Below are 13284 nucleotides of genomic sequence, written 5' to 3' on the forward strand. Positions count from 1 at the left end.
GTTTCGCACATAGAGTTGAAACATGGCGGACGTCGACTCGCTGCATGACATCGAGAGTTCAGACTTGGATGCCGATCCAAGTGCTGTTGAGGCTGATGCAGAAAGTGAAGATCCAACGGAAGAAAGGTTGAACCCTTTCAATTGTTATTCCCATACTCTCTGTTCATGTGGTCTAGAACATGTATGATGCGGTTGCGTTGCAAGCCTCTGAATGGTGCAGGTGGAGCCGCAGTACAGTTTGCTGGGGTTCGTTTGCTGGCAAGCACGCTTGACAAAATTAATCAGATCCGTGCGGAACTATACGGCATTCCATGTGGATGAAAGTCACTGAATTCTTCTGTGTAACCTCATGTGTACAGTGCATCTGAAGCATCTCTTGCCTTGTTTTAAATATATTTTTTTTTGACCATGACTTACTGACTACAAGTACAAGTTGTACAACCAGGAGTAATTTACAGTGCAGCACCCCAGGTTCTCTTGTTAAATTTGTGCTCAGTTATTAAAATTCTGCTAGTCAGTTCAGTGATGATCTTGAACGTTTCAGTCACCTACTATTGTGTTTTCTGATTTTTTTCCAATTAATGAGGCTTTGAGTGTGATTATACTAGTTAAAGATGGTTAGATTTTCAAAGTAGAATTACAAATACATTACAATTAAAGAATTGAGTTTGGAAAGTGAACAGTGCCTTGCGTTTTGATGGCAGAATCATGCCTGATAGTGATACTAGTGAACGCCCGGTTCTACTACTGAAGTACTACTAGCACTAGCAGTAGTAAGAGTTATCATCTGGACTAACCAGCGCTGAAAGTCCAGAGAACGGTGCACTAGCCTTTGGCGAGTGCTTCTCAAAATGTACTAGCCAAATAAAACATTTTACTAGCCAAACCAACAAGATGACTTAACTAATTTTGAGGCTAGCATTTGATCATTGTACACCTCAGCGGAATGCATCTACTCTGATTTGTTTTTCACTGCCAAAAGATAAGCCTTGTTCAATCTGAGCTGAAGATCGATGCTGTCGGTTTGGTTTTTGTTTGCTTCTTGCTTTTTAAACTCTGACTGAATTGAGGCCTGACCACCGACTTGTTTTCCTTGTCGTGAAAGTTGAGCATCACGTGCTGAAATGTGCTTCTTGCTGTTGCAGTGTTTCCTTTTTAGAATTGTCTGTGCCTGTCACAAAGTCAGATTTACCGGCGATAGATGGAGATTGGAACCAAACTGCACACGCCATCTTGTTTGTGCTTTCGTCGTACAAAAGCCATGAAAATTCCTTCTTTCATTTTGGAACAAAGGTTCACTGACTTGTTGAAGACTTAGCTTTCTTCGGTAATTTTCCATTGTCTGATTCGCCAGTCTTCGTCCGCTTCATCGCTAATTGTTCGATCGAATGAATGTTTCGAAAGCGCGCACGTTGATGTTGTGAAAGTGAAAATTGAAGATCTGACAATTCACAAGTCACTTCGCGATACAATGTCGTTAGGAGGTTCGAATTTGTTTGAGCAAACTTTGGCGAGTAGATGAAAATTTCTACTCGCCAGGTACATTTTTCTACTCGCCACTAACACAAACATTTACCGAAGTTGCTCAGCTTTTTCGAGAAGATATGGTCAGTTCATGGTCTTTAATGTGTAAACAGTACATCTATTTTAAAACTAGGTCCTGTTTGATTTCAGTCTTGATGCAGCGTCAAGGAAGAAGAGCAAAAAGAAGAGGCGGAAGCTTCGTGACATTGAGCGCTCCAGTGGTGACTCGGACAACCAGGCTTCCAATGATGAGATGGCTCGAAGAAAACACATTCTGGCGGCCAATGAACAGGAAGAGAGTGACCAGTCACAGTCTGGCGAAGAAGCCGACTCAGAAAGCCAGGGCTCTCGGGATTTCAAGAAAGTAGTTGATGATGGTGATGGGGATAAAGACGAGGATGCTGATGATAATGAGGTTTGTCGCTGGTGGAAAAATTAATGTTTTTGATCATTGTGAATTTGTGTCGGGACCAGAAAATTAGTGTTTATGAAAAGACATTTGACCCTATTTTTTGTATACTCTTTTTACATTTAGTCAAGTTTTGACTAAATGTTTTAACATAGACGGGGAATTGAGACGAGGGTCGTGGTGTGTGTGTGTGTGTAGAGCGATTCCGAGGAAAGTACTTGGCCGATCTTCATGAAACTTCATATTAGAATTCCTGGGTATAATATCCTCAGACCATTTTTTCTTTTTTGACTCACATGCGAAGCAAAAGTGAGTCTATGTACTCACCCGAGTCGTCCCGCCGTCCGTCCGTCCGTCCGTCAGTCCGGAAAACTTTAACGTTGGATATTTCTTGGACACTATTCAGTCTATCAGTACCAAATTTGGCAAGATGGTGTATGATGACAAGGCCCCAAAAAACATACATAGCATCTTGACCTTGCTTCAAGGTCAAGGTCGCAGGGGCCATAAATGTTGTATAAAAACAGCTATTTTTCCCATTTTTCCCATTTTCTCTGCAGTTTTTGAGATTTAATACCTCACCTATATATGATATATAGGGCAAAGTAAGCCCCATCTTTTGATACCAGTTTGGTTTACCTTGCTTCAAGGTCAAGGTCACAGGAGCTCTTCAAAGTTGGATTGTATACATATTTTGAAGTGACCTTGACCCTGAACTATGGAAGATAACTGTTTCAAACTTAAAAATTATGTGGGGCACATGTTATGCTTTCATCATGAGACACATTTGGTCACATATGATCAAGGTCAAGGTCACTTTGACCCTTATGAAATGTGACCAAAATAAGGTAGTGAACCACTAAAAGTGACCATATCTCATGGTAGAAAGAGCCAATAAGCACCATTGTACTTCCTATGTCTTGAATTAACAGCTTTGTGTTGCATGACCTTGGATGACCTTGACCTGGGTCAAGGTCACATGTATTTTGGTAGGAAAAATGTGTAAAGCAGTTCTTAGTGTATGATGTCATTGCTAGGTTTAGCTGAAGGTCAAGGTCATGTAAAGGTCAAGCATGTGAGTCGTATGGGCTTTGCCCTTCTTGTTTCGATATATATGTCATTGATGACGTCATATCCGGCTTTTTGTGAAAGTTGAGGCGGCACTGTCACGCCTTCATTTTTTAAGCAAATTAATTGAAATTTTGGTCAAGCAATCTTTGACAAAGGCTGGACTTTGGTATTGCATTTTAGCTTGGAGGCTTAAAAATTAATTAAAGACTTTGGTCATTAAAAATCTGAATATCGTAATTAAAATTATGTTTTTATAAAACGATCCAAAAATAATTTCATCTTAGTTTTCATCATTTGCTGATTCCAAAAACATATAAATATATTATATTCGGATTAAAAACAAGCTCAGAAAATTAAAAATATGAAAATGATGATTAAAATTAAATATTCGAAATCGATTTAAAAATAATTTCATCTTATTCCTTGTCAGTTCCTGATTCCAAAAACATTAGGTTATGTTTGGATTAAAATCAAGCTCAGAAAGTTAAAAAGATATGTTAAGTCCTTTGTACTGGAAACTTGCATTCTCCCAGTAAGGTAATATATTGTACTACGTTGCAAGCCCGTGGAGCAAATTTTTTATTAGTGCTTTTGTGAACAAGAAACAATTGACAAGTGGCTCTATCCCATCTCCCCCCTTTCCCCGTCGCGATATAACCTTGAATGGTTGAAAACGACGTTTAAACACCAAATAAAGTAAAGTATGTGAGACATTTAATCATAAATGAAGGCTTTTTGTTTGTTTAAAGTTTTCTTTTTGTTTCGTTTGATGCATAACATTTACAGAAGACTTATGAAACTACTGTAAATATTGTGAAACCTTGACACTTGTTATTGTACAAAGAAACCAACCCTTCTTTGTTCTGATTTGGCAATATCTGCTCACTTTGAATGGAAAGGCTGACTATTTTGTATGCAGATTTAATCGGCCTGGGCAAAGTTACAAAGTTAGGTAGAATGTGTGGTTTTACTGTTAATCTATCATCAGATCAGAAAAGTCCATGTGTTAAAGATTTGATGGTGACTTTTGCAGGAGGGCGCTCCAATGAACAACTTGGCTCAGCTGAAGAAAGCTGTGGAGTTGCTGACCCTGAAGGAAGCAGCAGTGGCGCCCAAGAACTTTGAGGAGGCCAGGCAGAGAAAGTTCCACTTTTGGGAGACTCAGCCTGTTCCCAAGTTTGGTAAGGGCATTGTGTGTATGAGAATGACATGAGATGGTTTGGAATGGGGGGAGTTGGGATAAGGGGTATGGTCGACTACTGCATGGCATACTGGTGTCTTCTGACAGATCTTTCTTGATAGTTGTTTGTCTTGCCATGCATGATTGGTTTTTCTTCTGTTTCTGTAGGAATTAGTTTTGAGTTGTTGAAAGCTGCATGGCAGACTGTTTATAACAATTGCTAGATGTGTCTTCTTAAATTAAAGAATAATAGCATTTTAGACATGCCTTCCAGTTAAATGGCCTGCTGTGTCTTTTTGTGAAATTAAGTACTCTATGACATGAGTTGTTCTTCAGTACTGGTGACAGAAAGGGGGAAAAGTGGTCAAAATTCAAATCTCTAGTTTTGTTTTTGAAATATAGCTTTTCATAAAGCAGAAATACTGTAGTATCTGATGTACATATGAACAAATCACTGGTTCACATGGTTCTTACATAATCTAATTTTTAAAGCTGGTTTTTGTGTGTATGTTTGTATGATGACGATAGGACCCGAAACAGCTGCACGGACTGAGACGGGAATTGCAGAGAATGTTCTTTGCCACTCGAGTCGTGTCATAGGGTACTTTTGGAATAGTAAATTTGAAAGGATTCTTTAAAAAAAACGGCGGAAAACATTACATACCCTGTGAGCTATCGAGGATCCTCCCCGTCTGGGCTGTCAAAACATGGTTTTGTTCAGTAAAAGACGTGTTCAAATGGTTAACGGGGAGATACACTCGAAGCACATGTAGCGAAGTTATGTTGCCAAATCATCAAAGATCAACATTTCACTACACGGATCGATACACACAGTCGAAATAGATGTGAATTTCACACGACTGAAGACTACTTACTAGCAGACGACAAGATCTAAATATTTAGATCAGTGAGAGCAATCCGTTGAAGAACAGTTACTCCGCTTATTCGTCTTCAGTTAAGCTTATTTCCCCTGCCATAAGTTTCCTTGCAGATCTGCAGTCGCGTAGTGAAATGAACTAGTGTCATCAGAAGATTCTTCTCAGTCAATGATCAAAGCACAGTAAGTTCTATGCCGACAAAAGTCACTTTACGAAAACACGACCATTGACTTAATTTATGAGCCCAAAGGTAACAATATCGACAAGAATGTACGCATTTGACATTAAATGAAACATTCATAGACAGTTTCCAACTCACCAGATCTGCCTTCATTCGTGAAAAACGATGATTTTAATCCAATAGGTATCGGAAACAATCTCTTGGTAACCTGCGTTTCTCCTTCCGAAGTGACGTGACGACGCCACATTTGTTTGTTTATGGCTGTTTATCGCGAAACAACACAGTTGAAATTTGTGTGTAAAATATCGTAAATGTGTGGCGTGTAATCTCTGAATCAGTTCGTTATCTGCGTTTCGATGGTAATTCAGTTAGCGTGGAGTTACTTTGAATCGAAGGCGAAGGTAACCTGCGTTGCATGTGGGACGGCGTGAGCAAATTTGATTGCAATATTTTATACAGGAAGTAAATTTCAATGATTCTGGCTCAGTCTTGTAGATCTGTTATGCAGTGTTTTGGGTAGTGAATCTGCTTTTCTACTATGAAGCTCATTTGGAGTGAAACGCTGATCGAATTTGGGGTATCCTATGTGGGACATCAGCCGTATGCAGATTACGTCTCAGAACACTCTCGCATTTCACAAAGACAACAATAATTTGCAACATTTCAAGAACTTCATCAGTTTTATAAGATACTATTTCAACAAAAACAGCACAAACACGACTATTATCAACAACACAGAACGGGAGGTAAGTCTTCAAAGACGCATCAAGTGTGCGTTCCCGTTTTTGGACGCCATTTTTGCTAGCATTTTCACAGTAAATCTTAATATTTCCATATCTATTGAATGATTTTGGTATTTTCTTTGATTGTGCCGATTCTCCTATCTCTCTGGCATGTACTGGGTGCTTTGTGACCAGTTTCTCCCCTAGACTGTATTGAAAAATGCGTCCGTGTGAGCTGACCCCCACTTGTGACCAGTAGCAAAGAACAACTCACATGCAAGTGAACTGAGAGTTGTCTGTGGTGGCTATATTTCAGATGAAGTGATAGACGGAAACGACGAGATAGAGCCTGACAAGCCAATGGGAGAGATACGAGCGGAACCCCTGTCCTTGCCTGCTGGGTTTTGTTGGGACACGCTGGACATTAGTGACCCTCTCATTGTGAGCTTTGTTTTTTTGTCTATTCTTCTTCTTGCCTATCTCTATTATTATTCTTGCCTATCCGTGTGTATGTCTTTCTGCTGGAAACTATGTGTGTGTGTTTGAATTTTACTGGGTTCATCTGAATACCAGGTTTAAAAAAACATTCCGCGAATGCTTTTCAGACTGCACTCCTTTGACCTCGGGCTTTTGCTATTGCGGAGTGAGAGACAAAGTGTTTTATGTGTCTTTTATCTCTAAGTATGAGTGCTGTCAGCTGTGTAAAAATTGCCAGACAACGAGTTAAACAAGTTCAAGTTCAAGTTCAAGTTCAAGTTTATTGGTCCATAACCCATGGGGGCATTTTGAACAATAAATACAATCAATACAATCATGATATATGCTAATATAATAAATAAATAGAAAATAAAAAAATAAAAATTATGAAAAACTGTTACAAATTCTATTAGTAAAGTCCAAAATATTCTTTAGCAATTTCTTTTTCTTAGTAGCAAACAACTTTTTAAATTTAAGTGCATTAGGTTTTTTCCAATAGTAAGGTGGTAACAACTCAGCTCTTTCTTCTTTGAAAAAATCACAGACAAATAAATAATGGAATTCATCACCTATGTCATGCGATACACATTTGGTGCAAGTTCTTTCTGACCTCGGGATGTTAAGATAACGTTCTTTCTGTACAGGTAAATTGTTGTTTAATGTTCTAAACTTCATCATTGAAACACATTGCTGATATGGCAGGGTTGTGACGTAGTCTTCACATGCAAAAATATCTTTGAACATTCGATAATTCCAAAACATATTTTTTGTTCCAATTTCTGTAAACCATTTATGGATATACTGGTCATATAGACTTCTTTTTACTTTCTTTTTAAACCATGTGCTTGAGTATTGAATATTTTCTTGAGAAGTCCAAAGGCCAGAGAGACCAATTTCATTTAAGGTTTTTTCAATGAAACATAAGTACTTGGATTCAATCATCTTGTTGATATACAATCTATAAGTAAAGCAATACACAATACTTGAAAATTTATTTTTATGAATAGGACTAATCAGTTTATACCAATAGCAAAGCATTCTACATTTCATATTAACATCTAGTGGATATCTTCCAAGTTCACCAAATATCATAGCATTTGGAGTTGATTTTTTTAGTTTGAAAACAATTTTATAAAAACGCAATTGAAGTTTAGTAGCAAGTTCACAGGAACCAAAACCCCATACTTCACATCCATACAATAAAATTGGAGCAATCATTTTATCGAACAGGTCAACTTGTATGTCCACAGGTAGTGACAATTGTCTACAAGTGCGCAAAAGAACAAACATTGCCCTTGAGGCACGATCATATAGATTCTTCTGTGCGACTGAAAATGTATTATTATAATTAATCTTAAGGCCCAAGTACATTACATCAAACACTACTTCGATTAAATTGCCATTGTACGTAAACAGTGGTTTATTTCTAATTTTACCTCTGGAAAAAACTATAACTTTCGTTTTGTTTACATTAATATTTAGACGCCATTTTAAACAGTATTCGTTCATTTTGTTTAAACATTCTTGCAGGTTTTTTTCCGACTCTGAGCAGATCACAGTATCATCCGCATACAGTAATAAAAACATTTGAAACAAAGCATTTACATCCGTATCATCCATTCCAGCCACAATAGCCTCTCTTGACATAGATTGTAAACCATTACTGTTTTCCAACAGAAAAGGCTTTAGATCATTTAAAAATAGAGCAAAAAACAACGGTGACAAGTTTTCCCCTTGTCTAACTCCACACAAACTGGGAAAATATCCAGAACACTCACTATTAACTTTAACACAAGATTTGGCATTTTCATACAAATTTCTTACAGTTTTTAAAAACTTCCCATTAACATCAGAACTAACTAATTTCTCCCATAGAAATGCACGGCGAACTTTATCAAACGCTTTTTCATAGTCTACAAATGCACAAAACAGTCGCTTCTTTTTGTTGAGAAAAAAGTTTAATATACAATGCAAAGTAAAAACATGGTCTAGTGTTGAAAAACCTGTGCGAAAACCTGTTTGTTCTTGACCTAATTTGTTATTACTCTCCAAAAAGTTTGATAACCTATCATTTAAAATTGCACTGAAAAGTTTTCCGAAGCAGCTGAGTATAGTAATTCCTCTATAATTTGTGGGGTCAGCTTGAGAGCCTTTATTTTTGTACAATGGAATAATTTCACCTACGGCCCATTGTGTTGGAACCTTTCCTGACTGCAAAACAACATTAAACAACAATACATAAATATCAATCATTCGATCATGTGACGCTTTTAAATACTCATTAATTATTTTATCCTGACCGCATGCCTTATTGTTTTTTAGCTTGTCTATACATTTGATAACTTCCTCCTTTGTAAAAGGCGCATTAAGAAATTCATTACTTGCTTCATTTAAATGTTCATTACTATCATCCATATCATTTTCATCACACTCTTGTAGTTTAGTGAAATGTTCGAAAAACTCAGAACAAGTTGGATAGTTAGTTTTGGAATTATTCTTTTTATTTTTATTTAGAAGATTCCAGTATGCTTTCGGGTCAGTACTTCTTAACTTTCTCAAAGTTTTAACGAACTCATTATGATACGACTTGCATTCCTTTTTTATTGTCTTTTTGTATTCTTTAAAAGCACTCTTTTTTTCATCTTCATTGAACACATTTTTAAACCGTCTTGCTTTGTTTTTTGCATGTAAAAATATTTTTCTTTTCTCTTTGCAAATTGCACTAAACCATGGTTGTTGTAGTTTAAATTTCTTTGAACGTGGCTTTTTCATAAATTTTTGTTTTTTAATTACACCGATTTTCTCAGCAGAACAATTTAAAATATCACAAATCTTATTAGTAACACTATCAACGTCATCTGTTGTCGTACTCTCACTTGTAGCTAGCATATTTTGTAATTTAGTTTCAACAGTATAAATATCATCCTCATTCAGATTAACTACAAAAGCTAACTTGGTCCCATTGTTATTGTCCCATTTTGGTTTTGTGTACTTGTTATCCTTTTCTCTACCTTTAGACAGCAAATCTTCATTTTTGTTTTTTTTCACAACTTCTGCTAGGCGATCATTAGCGCGTACTTCATTATGTTTTAATAAATGCAAAACAACAGGACAGTGTACATCAGAATACATTTCACAAAATTCCATCACAGAAAAATAATTAACTTTCGAGAACAAATCTTTTGACAGGATGCAATAATCAACAACGCTCTTATCCTTACATGTGCATTTACCAACCCCTGTATCATCGCCAACTCTACCATTAGCAATAACTAAGCCAGTCATTTTACAAAAATCAATCAATTTAAAACCAAGGTTATTAGTATTATTATCCTGTGAGGCCCGCTCACCTATTAGAGTACCAACCTCATCAGAGTCAAACAAGTCCTTATCAACAAAACCTTCTGAATGCTGATCATCTTCGGGCTTTTGCTATTGCGGAGTGAGAGACAAAGTGTTTTATGTGTCTTTTATCTCTAAGTATGAGTGCTGTCAGCTGTGTAAAAATTGCCAGACAACGAGTTAAACAGAAAAGAATGGTTCACACTGCTGGTATACCAGTACTAAAAAGTGCTGGACCGGAATGCATAGCCCCTCCATAGGAGCCTAAATTGATGACGTCACTGCAATAAAGTCTGTGGACTCCATAAAGTCTCTTATTTCTAATGCATGGACCGCGCATAGAGCCTTATGCCATCCAGAAAGTTATAGCAGGCCCCTCCTTCCAATAAGAGTTATGGAACCGGCTATTGGAGCGTTTAAAATGGCGGCTGCTTTCATGCCGATTCAGGATGAGAAGAAATTTGAGAAGCAACCGGATCTTTCTTGACCGCCTACATCCACTGAATCGTTACGACGACGTGGAACTGTACAGAAAATTCCGCTTTCATCGGCAGGACATTCTTGCAATCACGGATGAACTGTAAGAGCAAATCGAACTGCCGAATCGAAAGGGTGCATTGCCGCCGGTTCTGCGGGTTATCTTGACTTTGGGTCAGTTTTTACGCGTGCGGATCTTTTCAAGATGTGTGTGGCGAACTGATCGCGGTACATAATAATAATGATAATAATAATAATAATACGGGAATTTATAACATCAAACACAGCATGCAGAACCAGCAAGAGAGTGACTTATACCTTTATGGCGAGGGTACCGGAATGGATATAGTTTCCAAACCACGAAAGCCAAGTTTTATCAGGAGACAGGCTTTCCAAACTGTCAGCGACAAATGGTGTAAAACTGACCCGCCGCGAAGTATCACAAAGCTTGACGCATGCGCAGAGACACAGGATGACGGGGAATCCCCGCCACTATCTACGTGTTAAAAATAGAGCCGCTCTTAGCTATTGCAGGCACTATTTGACCTCATGCATGCGGACCGCTGAGTTCTATAGTGCGTTTCATAGCTATGCGCTCCACAGCGCTATGAAATCCTAAAAGTATGGAGGGCCTATGCATTCAGGCCCTGGTCTTTTACATACATGTATGATTTTCTGAGCTGGGGTAGACAGACCTGGGAACCCATATGATTTTGCCGTATTTTGTACGCATGATTGTCGAGAATACGATCAGTACGGTCAGTGGGGAAAAAATAAGACGATAAAAATTCCTAGACAACTTTTCTTCACACGCCCATCTCGAAGCCGATCCAGTATTTTGTCACATGATTACAGTTTTTGTCAGTAAACATTGAAAAAAGCATTTGTTTTAAATGTATAGGTAAACTTAATTAACGGTGTGACGGACGCGTGTGAGGCATGTTTTAATCATGGATGTTCAAACGCTGTGTGGCGTACGCTCATTTTTCTGAAAATACACCAAGTTTGTTTGAGAATACTCGAAGTGCTAAACAGGGGTTCCCAGGTCTGGGTAGAACTCTAACTTTGAAACATTTAATATCATTGGCGCATCAGTTACAACTCTTGTCTTTTTTTTCAGCTGAAGGAGCTGTACACGTTACTGAACGAGAACTATGTGGAAGATGATGACAACATGTTTAGGTTTGACTACTCACCAGAGTTCTTACAGTGGTAAGTTGACAAGAACGGATACATCAGAACCTCTTCCTGTAGGCTTATATTATTATCAGCTGTTTAGATGTTACTGTCGAACCTGCCCTTGCGACTACCTCTCGAAAGCAACCACTTGGCAAAAAAGAGCCTACCTCTATATTATTCACCTTTCCATAGCAACCGCATGTTGATAAGTCCTTTGGGTGGTCGTTATAGACAGGTTTGACTGTACTTAAATACTGATGCTAAGCATGCACAATAATTCAGCTGCATGCACAGAGAGTAAGTAACTCATCCTTTATTTTTGTTTGTTTACTATCATAGCAATATGTTGCTTGTATCAATTTGCAGCATAGGTATAGGTAATTGAACTATCCACAGTTCAAACCAGTCTTTCTGTACTAATACACATGCTGGTTCTTACACAAACTTGTTACTCTTTCAGGCTTACCAGTCAAGTCAAATCAAATGCAGTTATTATTTTTTTTTTTTGGGGGGGGGGGGGGTGTGTGTGTGTGTGTGTGTTTTTTCATGTGAGATATCATTAAATAGGTATGACCCACTAAACATTTTAATTTTGATTAGTTTTGGATTTAGCTGCTAACAGAATTGAAACAACAGTGCAACACTAACAAGATCATTGTTGTTGTAAGGATGAACTTTTACTGTCCATAAACAGTCTTTCACTTGTATTTATATGATATAATGCTTAAGTCCTCTTGAGCCTTTTAAAGGTACCTCCACCACAACCCCACCCCCCCCCCACCCCCTTAAAGACCCCCCAAGTTAAGACTCCCTCCCTTTTGATACCCTGTTTTCTCAGACTTTCTGTCAATTTACACCCATTTTAAGACCCCCTCCTTTAGGCCTAATTTTCTCAGATTGTTTTAGGTCTTGAAAGGGGGGTTCAGGGCGGGGATGTAGCTCAGTCGGTAGCGCGCTGGATTTGTATCCAGTTGGCCGCTGTCAGCGTGAGTTCGTCCCCACGTTCGACGAGAGATTTATTTCTCAGAGTCAACTTTGTGTGCAGACTCTCCTCGGTGTCCGAACACCCCCGTGTGTACACGCAAGCACAAGACCAAGTGCGCACGAAAAAGATCCTGTAATCCATGTCAGAGTTCGGTGGGTTATAGAAACACGAAAATACCCAGCATGCTTCCTCCGAAAACGGCGTATGGCTGCCTAAATGGCGGGGTAAAAAACGGTCATACACGTAAAATTCCACTAATGCAAAAAACACGAGTGTACGTGGGAGTTTCAGCTCACGAACGCAGAAGAAGAAGAAAGGGGGGTTCCACTGTAGTAATACTAGTTTTACTCACTGTGAGAGAGTAAGTTTGTGCTGATGACTGAGGTTGATGTCTTCACAGGGCTTTGCAGCCCCCAGGCTGGTTGCGGGTCTGGCACTGTGGGGTGCGAGTGGTCAAGAGTAAAAAGCTGGTTGGCTTCATCAGTGCCGTACCAGCCAACATCAAAATCTACAACAGGTAAACAACCCAAGGACATGCAGCATGTGCTGGCAGATACAGATGTGTGGGGCAGAATTGGGTGACTTGTGATTTAAGTGTTCTCATTGTCTCCGAGGTACGGATATACCCGTACCCACTCATATGTCTCTATCTGACCAGGTACGGATATATCTGCTCAGACTGTTAGCTTCAGTCGCTTCCTGTAACGTCGATCTAATGCCTGCATTCCAGCGTGTTGGTACACAGTTACTACTATTCTGAGTGATCTGCTGCAGCACAGCTGGTTTCGGCTAAAAAACAAAATTGGTCAACATAGGTGGGGTACTAAGTGTTAAAAAACACAATTCAGATTATCATTAG

At 38.6% G+C, this 13284-nt stretch overlaps 1 protein-coding gene across 2 annotated transcripts in view; it reads left to right on the top strand.

Annotated features, from left to right (window-relative positions):
* The first annotated feature begins 10 nt into the window (after window positions 1–10).
* LOC138982417 (glycylpeptide N-tetradecanoyltransferase 2-like) overlaps window positions 11–13284 on the top strand; it is a 72514-nt gene continuing 59240 nt past the window's right edge. For both annotated transcript variants that reach the window (XR_011460864.1, XM_070355695.1), the window contains exons 1-6: window positions 11–126; window positions 1675–1939; window positions 4038–4185; window positions 6282–6406; window positions 11382–11473; window positions 12826–12942. Coding sequence is in view for 1 of the 2 variants with exons in the window: in XM_070355695.1 (XP_070211796.1) it covers window positions 23–126; window positions 1675–1939; window positions 4038–4185; window positions 6282–6406; window positions 11382–11473; window positions 12826–12942 (851 nt within the window). In the remaining variant the exon portion in view is untranslated. The remainder of the gene's footprint in view (window positions 127–1674; window positions 1940–4037; window positions 4186–6281; window positions 6407–11381; window positions 11474–12825; window positions 12943–13284) is intronic.

Source organism: Littorina saxatilis, linkage group LG12 (assembly GCF_037325665.1).
Source record: "Littorina saxatilis isolate snail1 linkage group LG12, US_GU_Lsax_2.0, whole genome shotgun sequence".
NCBI classification, from domain to species: Eukaryota; Metazoa; Mollusca; class Gastropoda; order Littorinimorpha; family Littorinidae; genus Littorina; species Littorina saxatilis.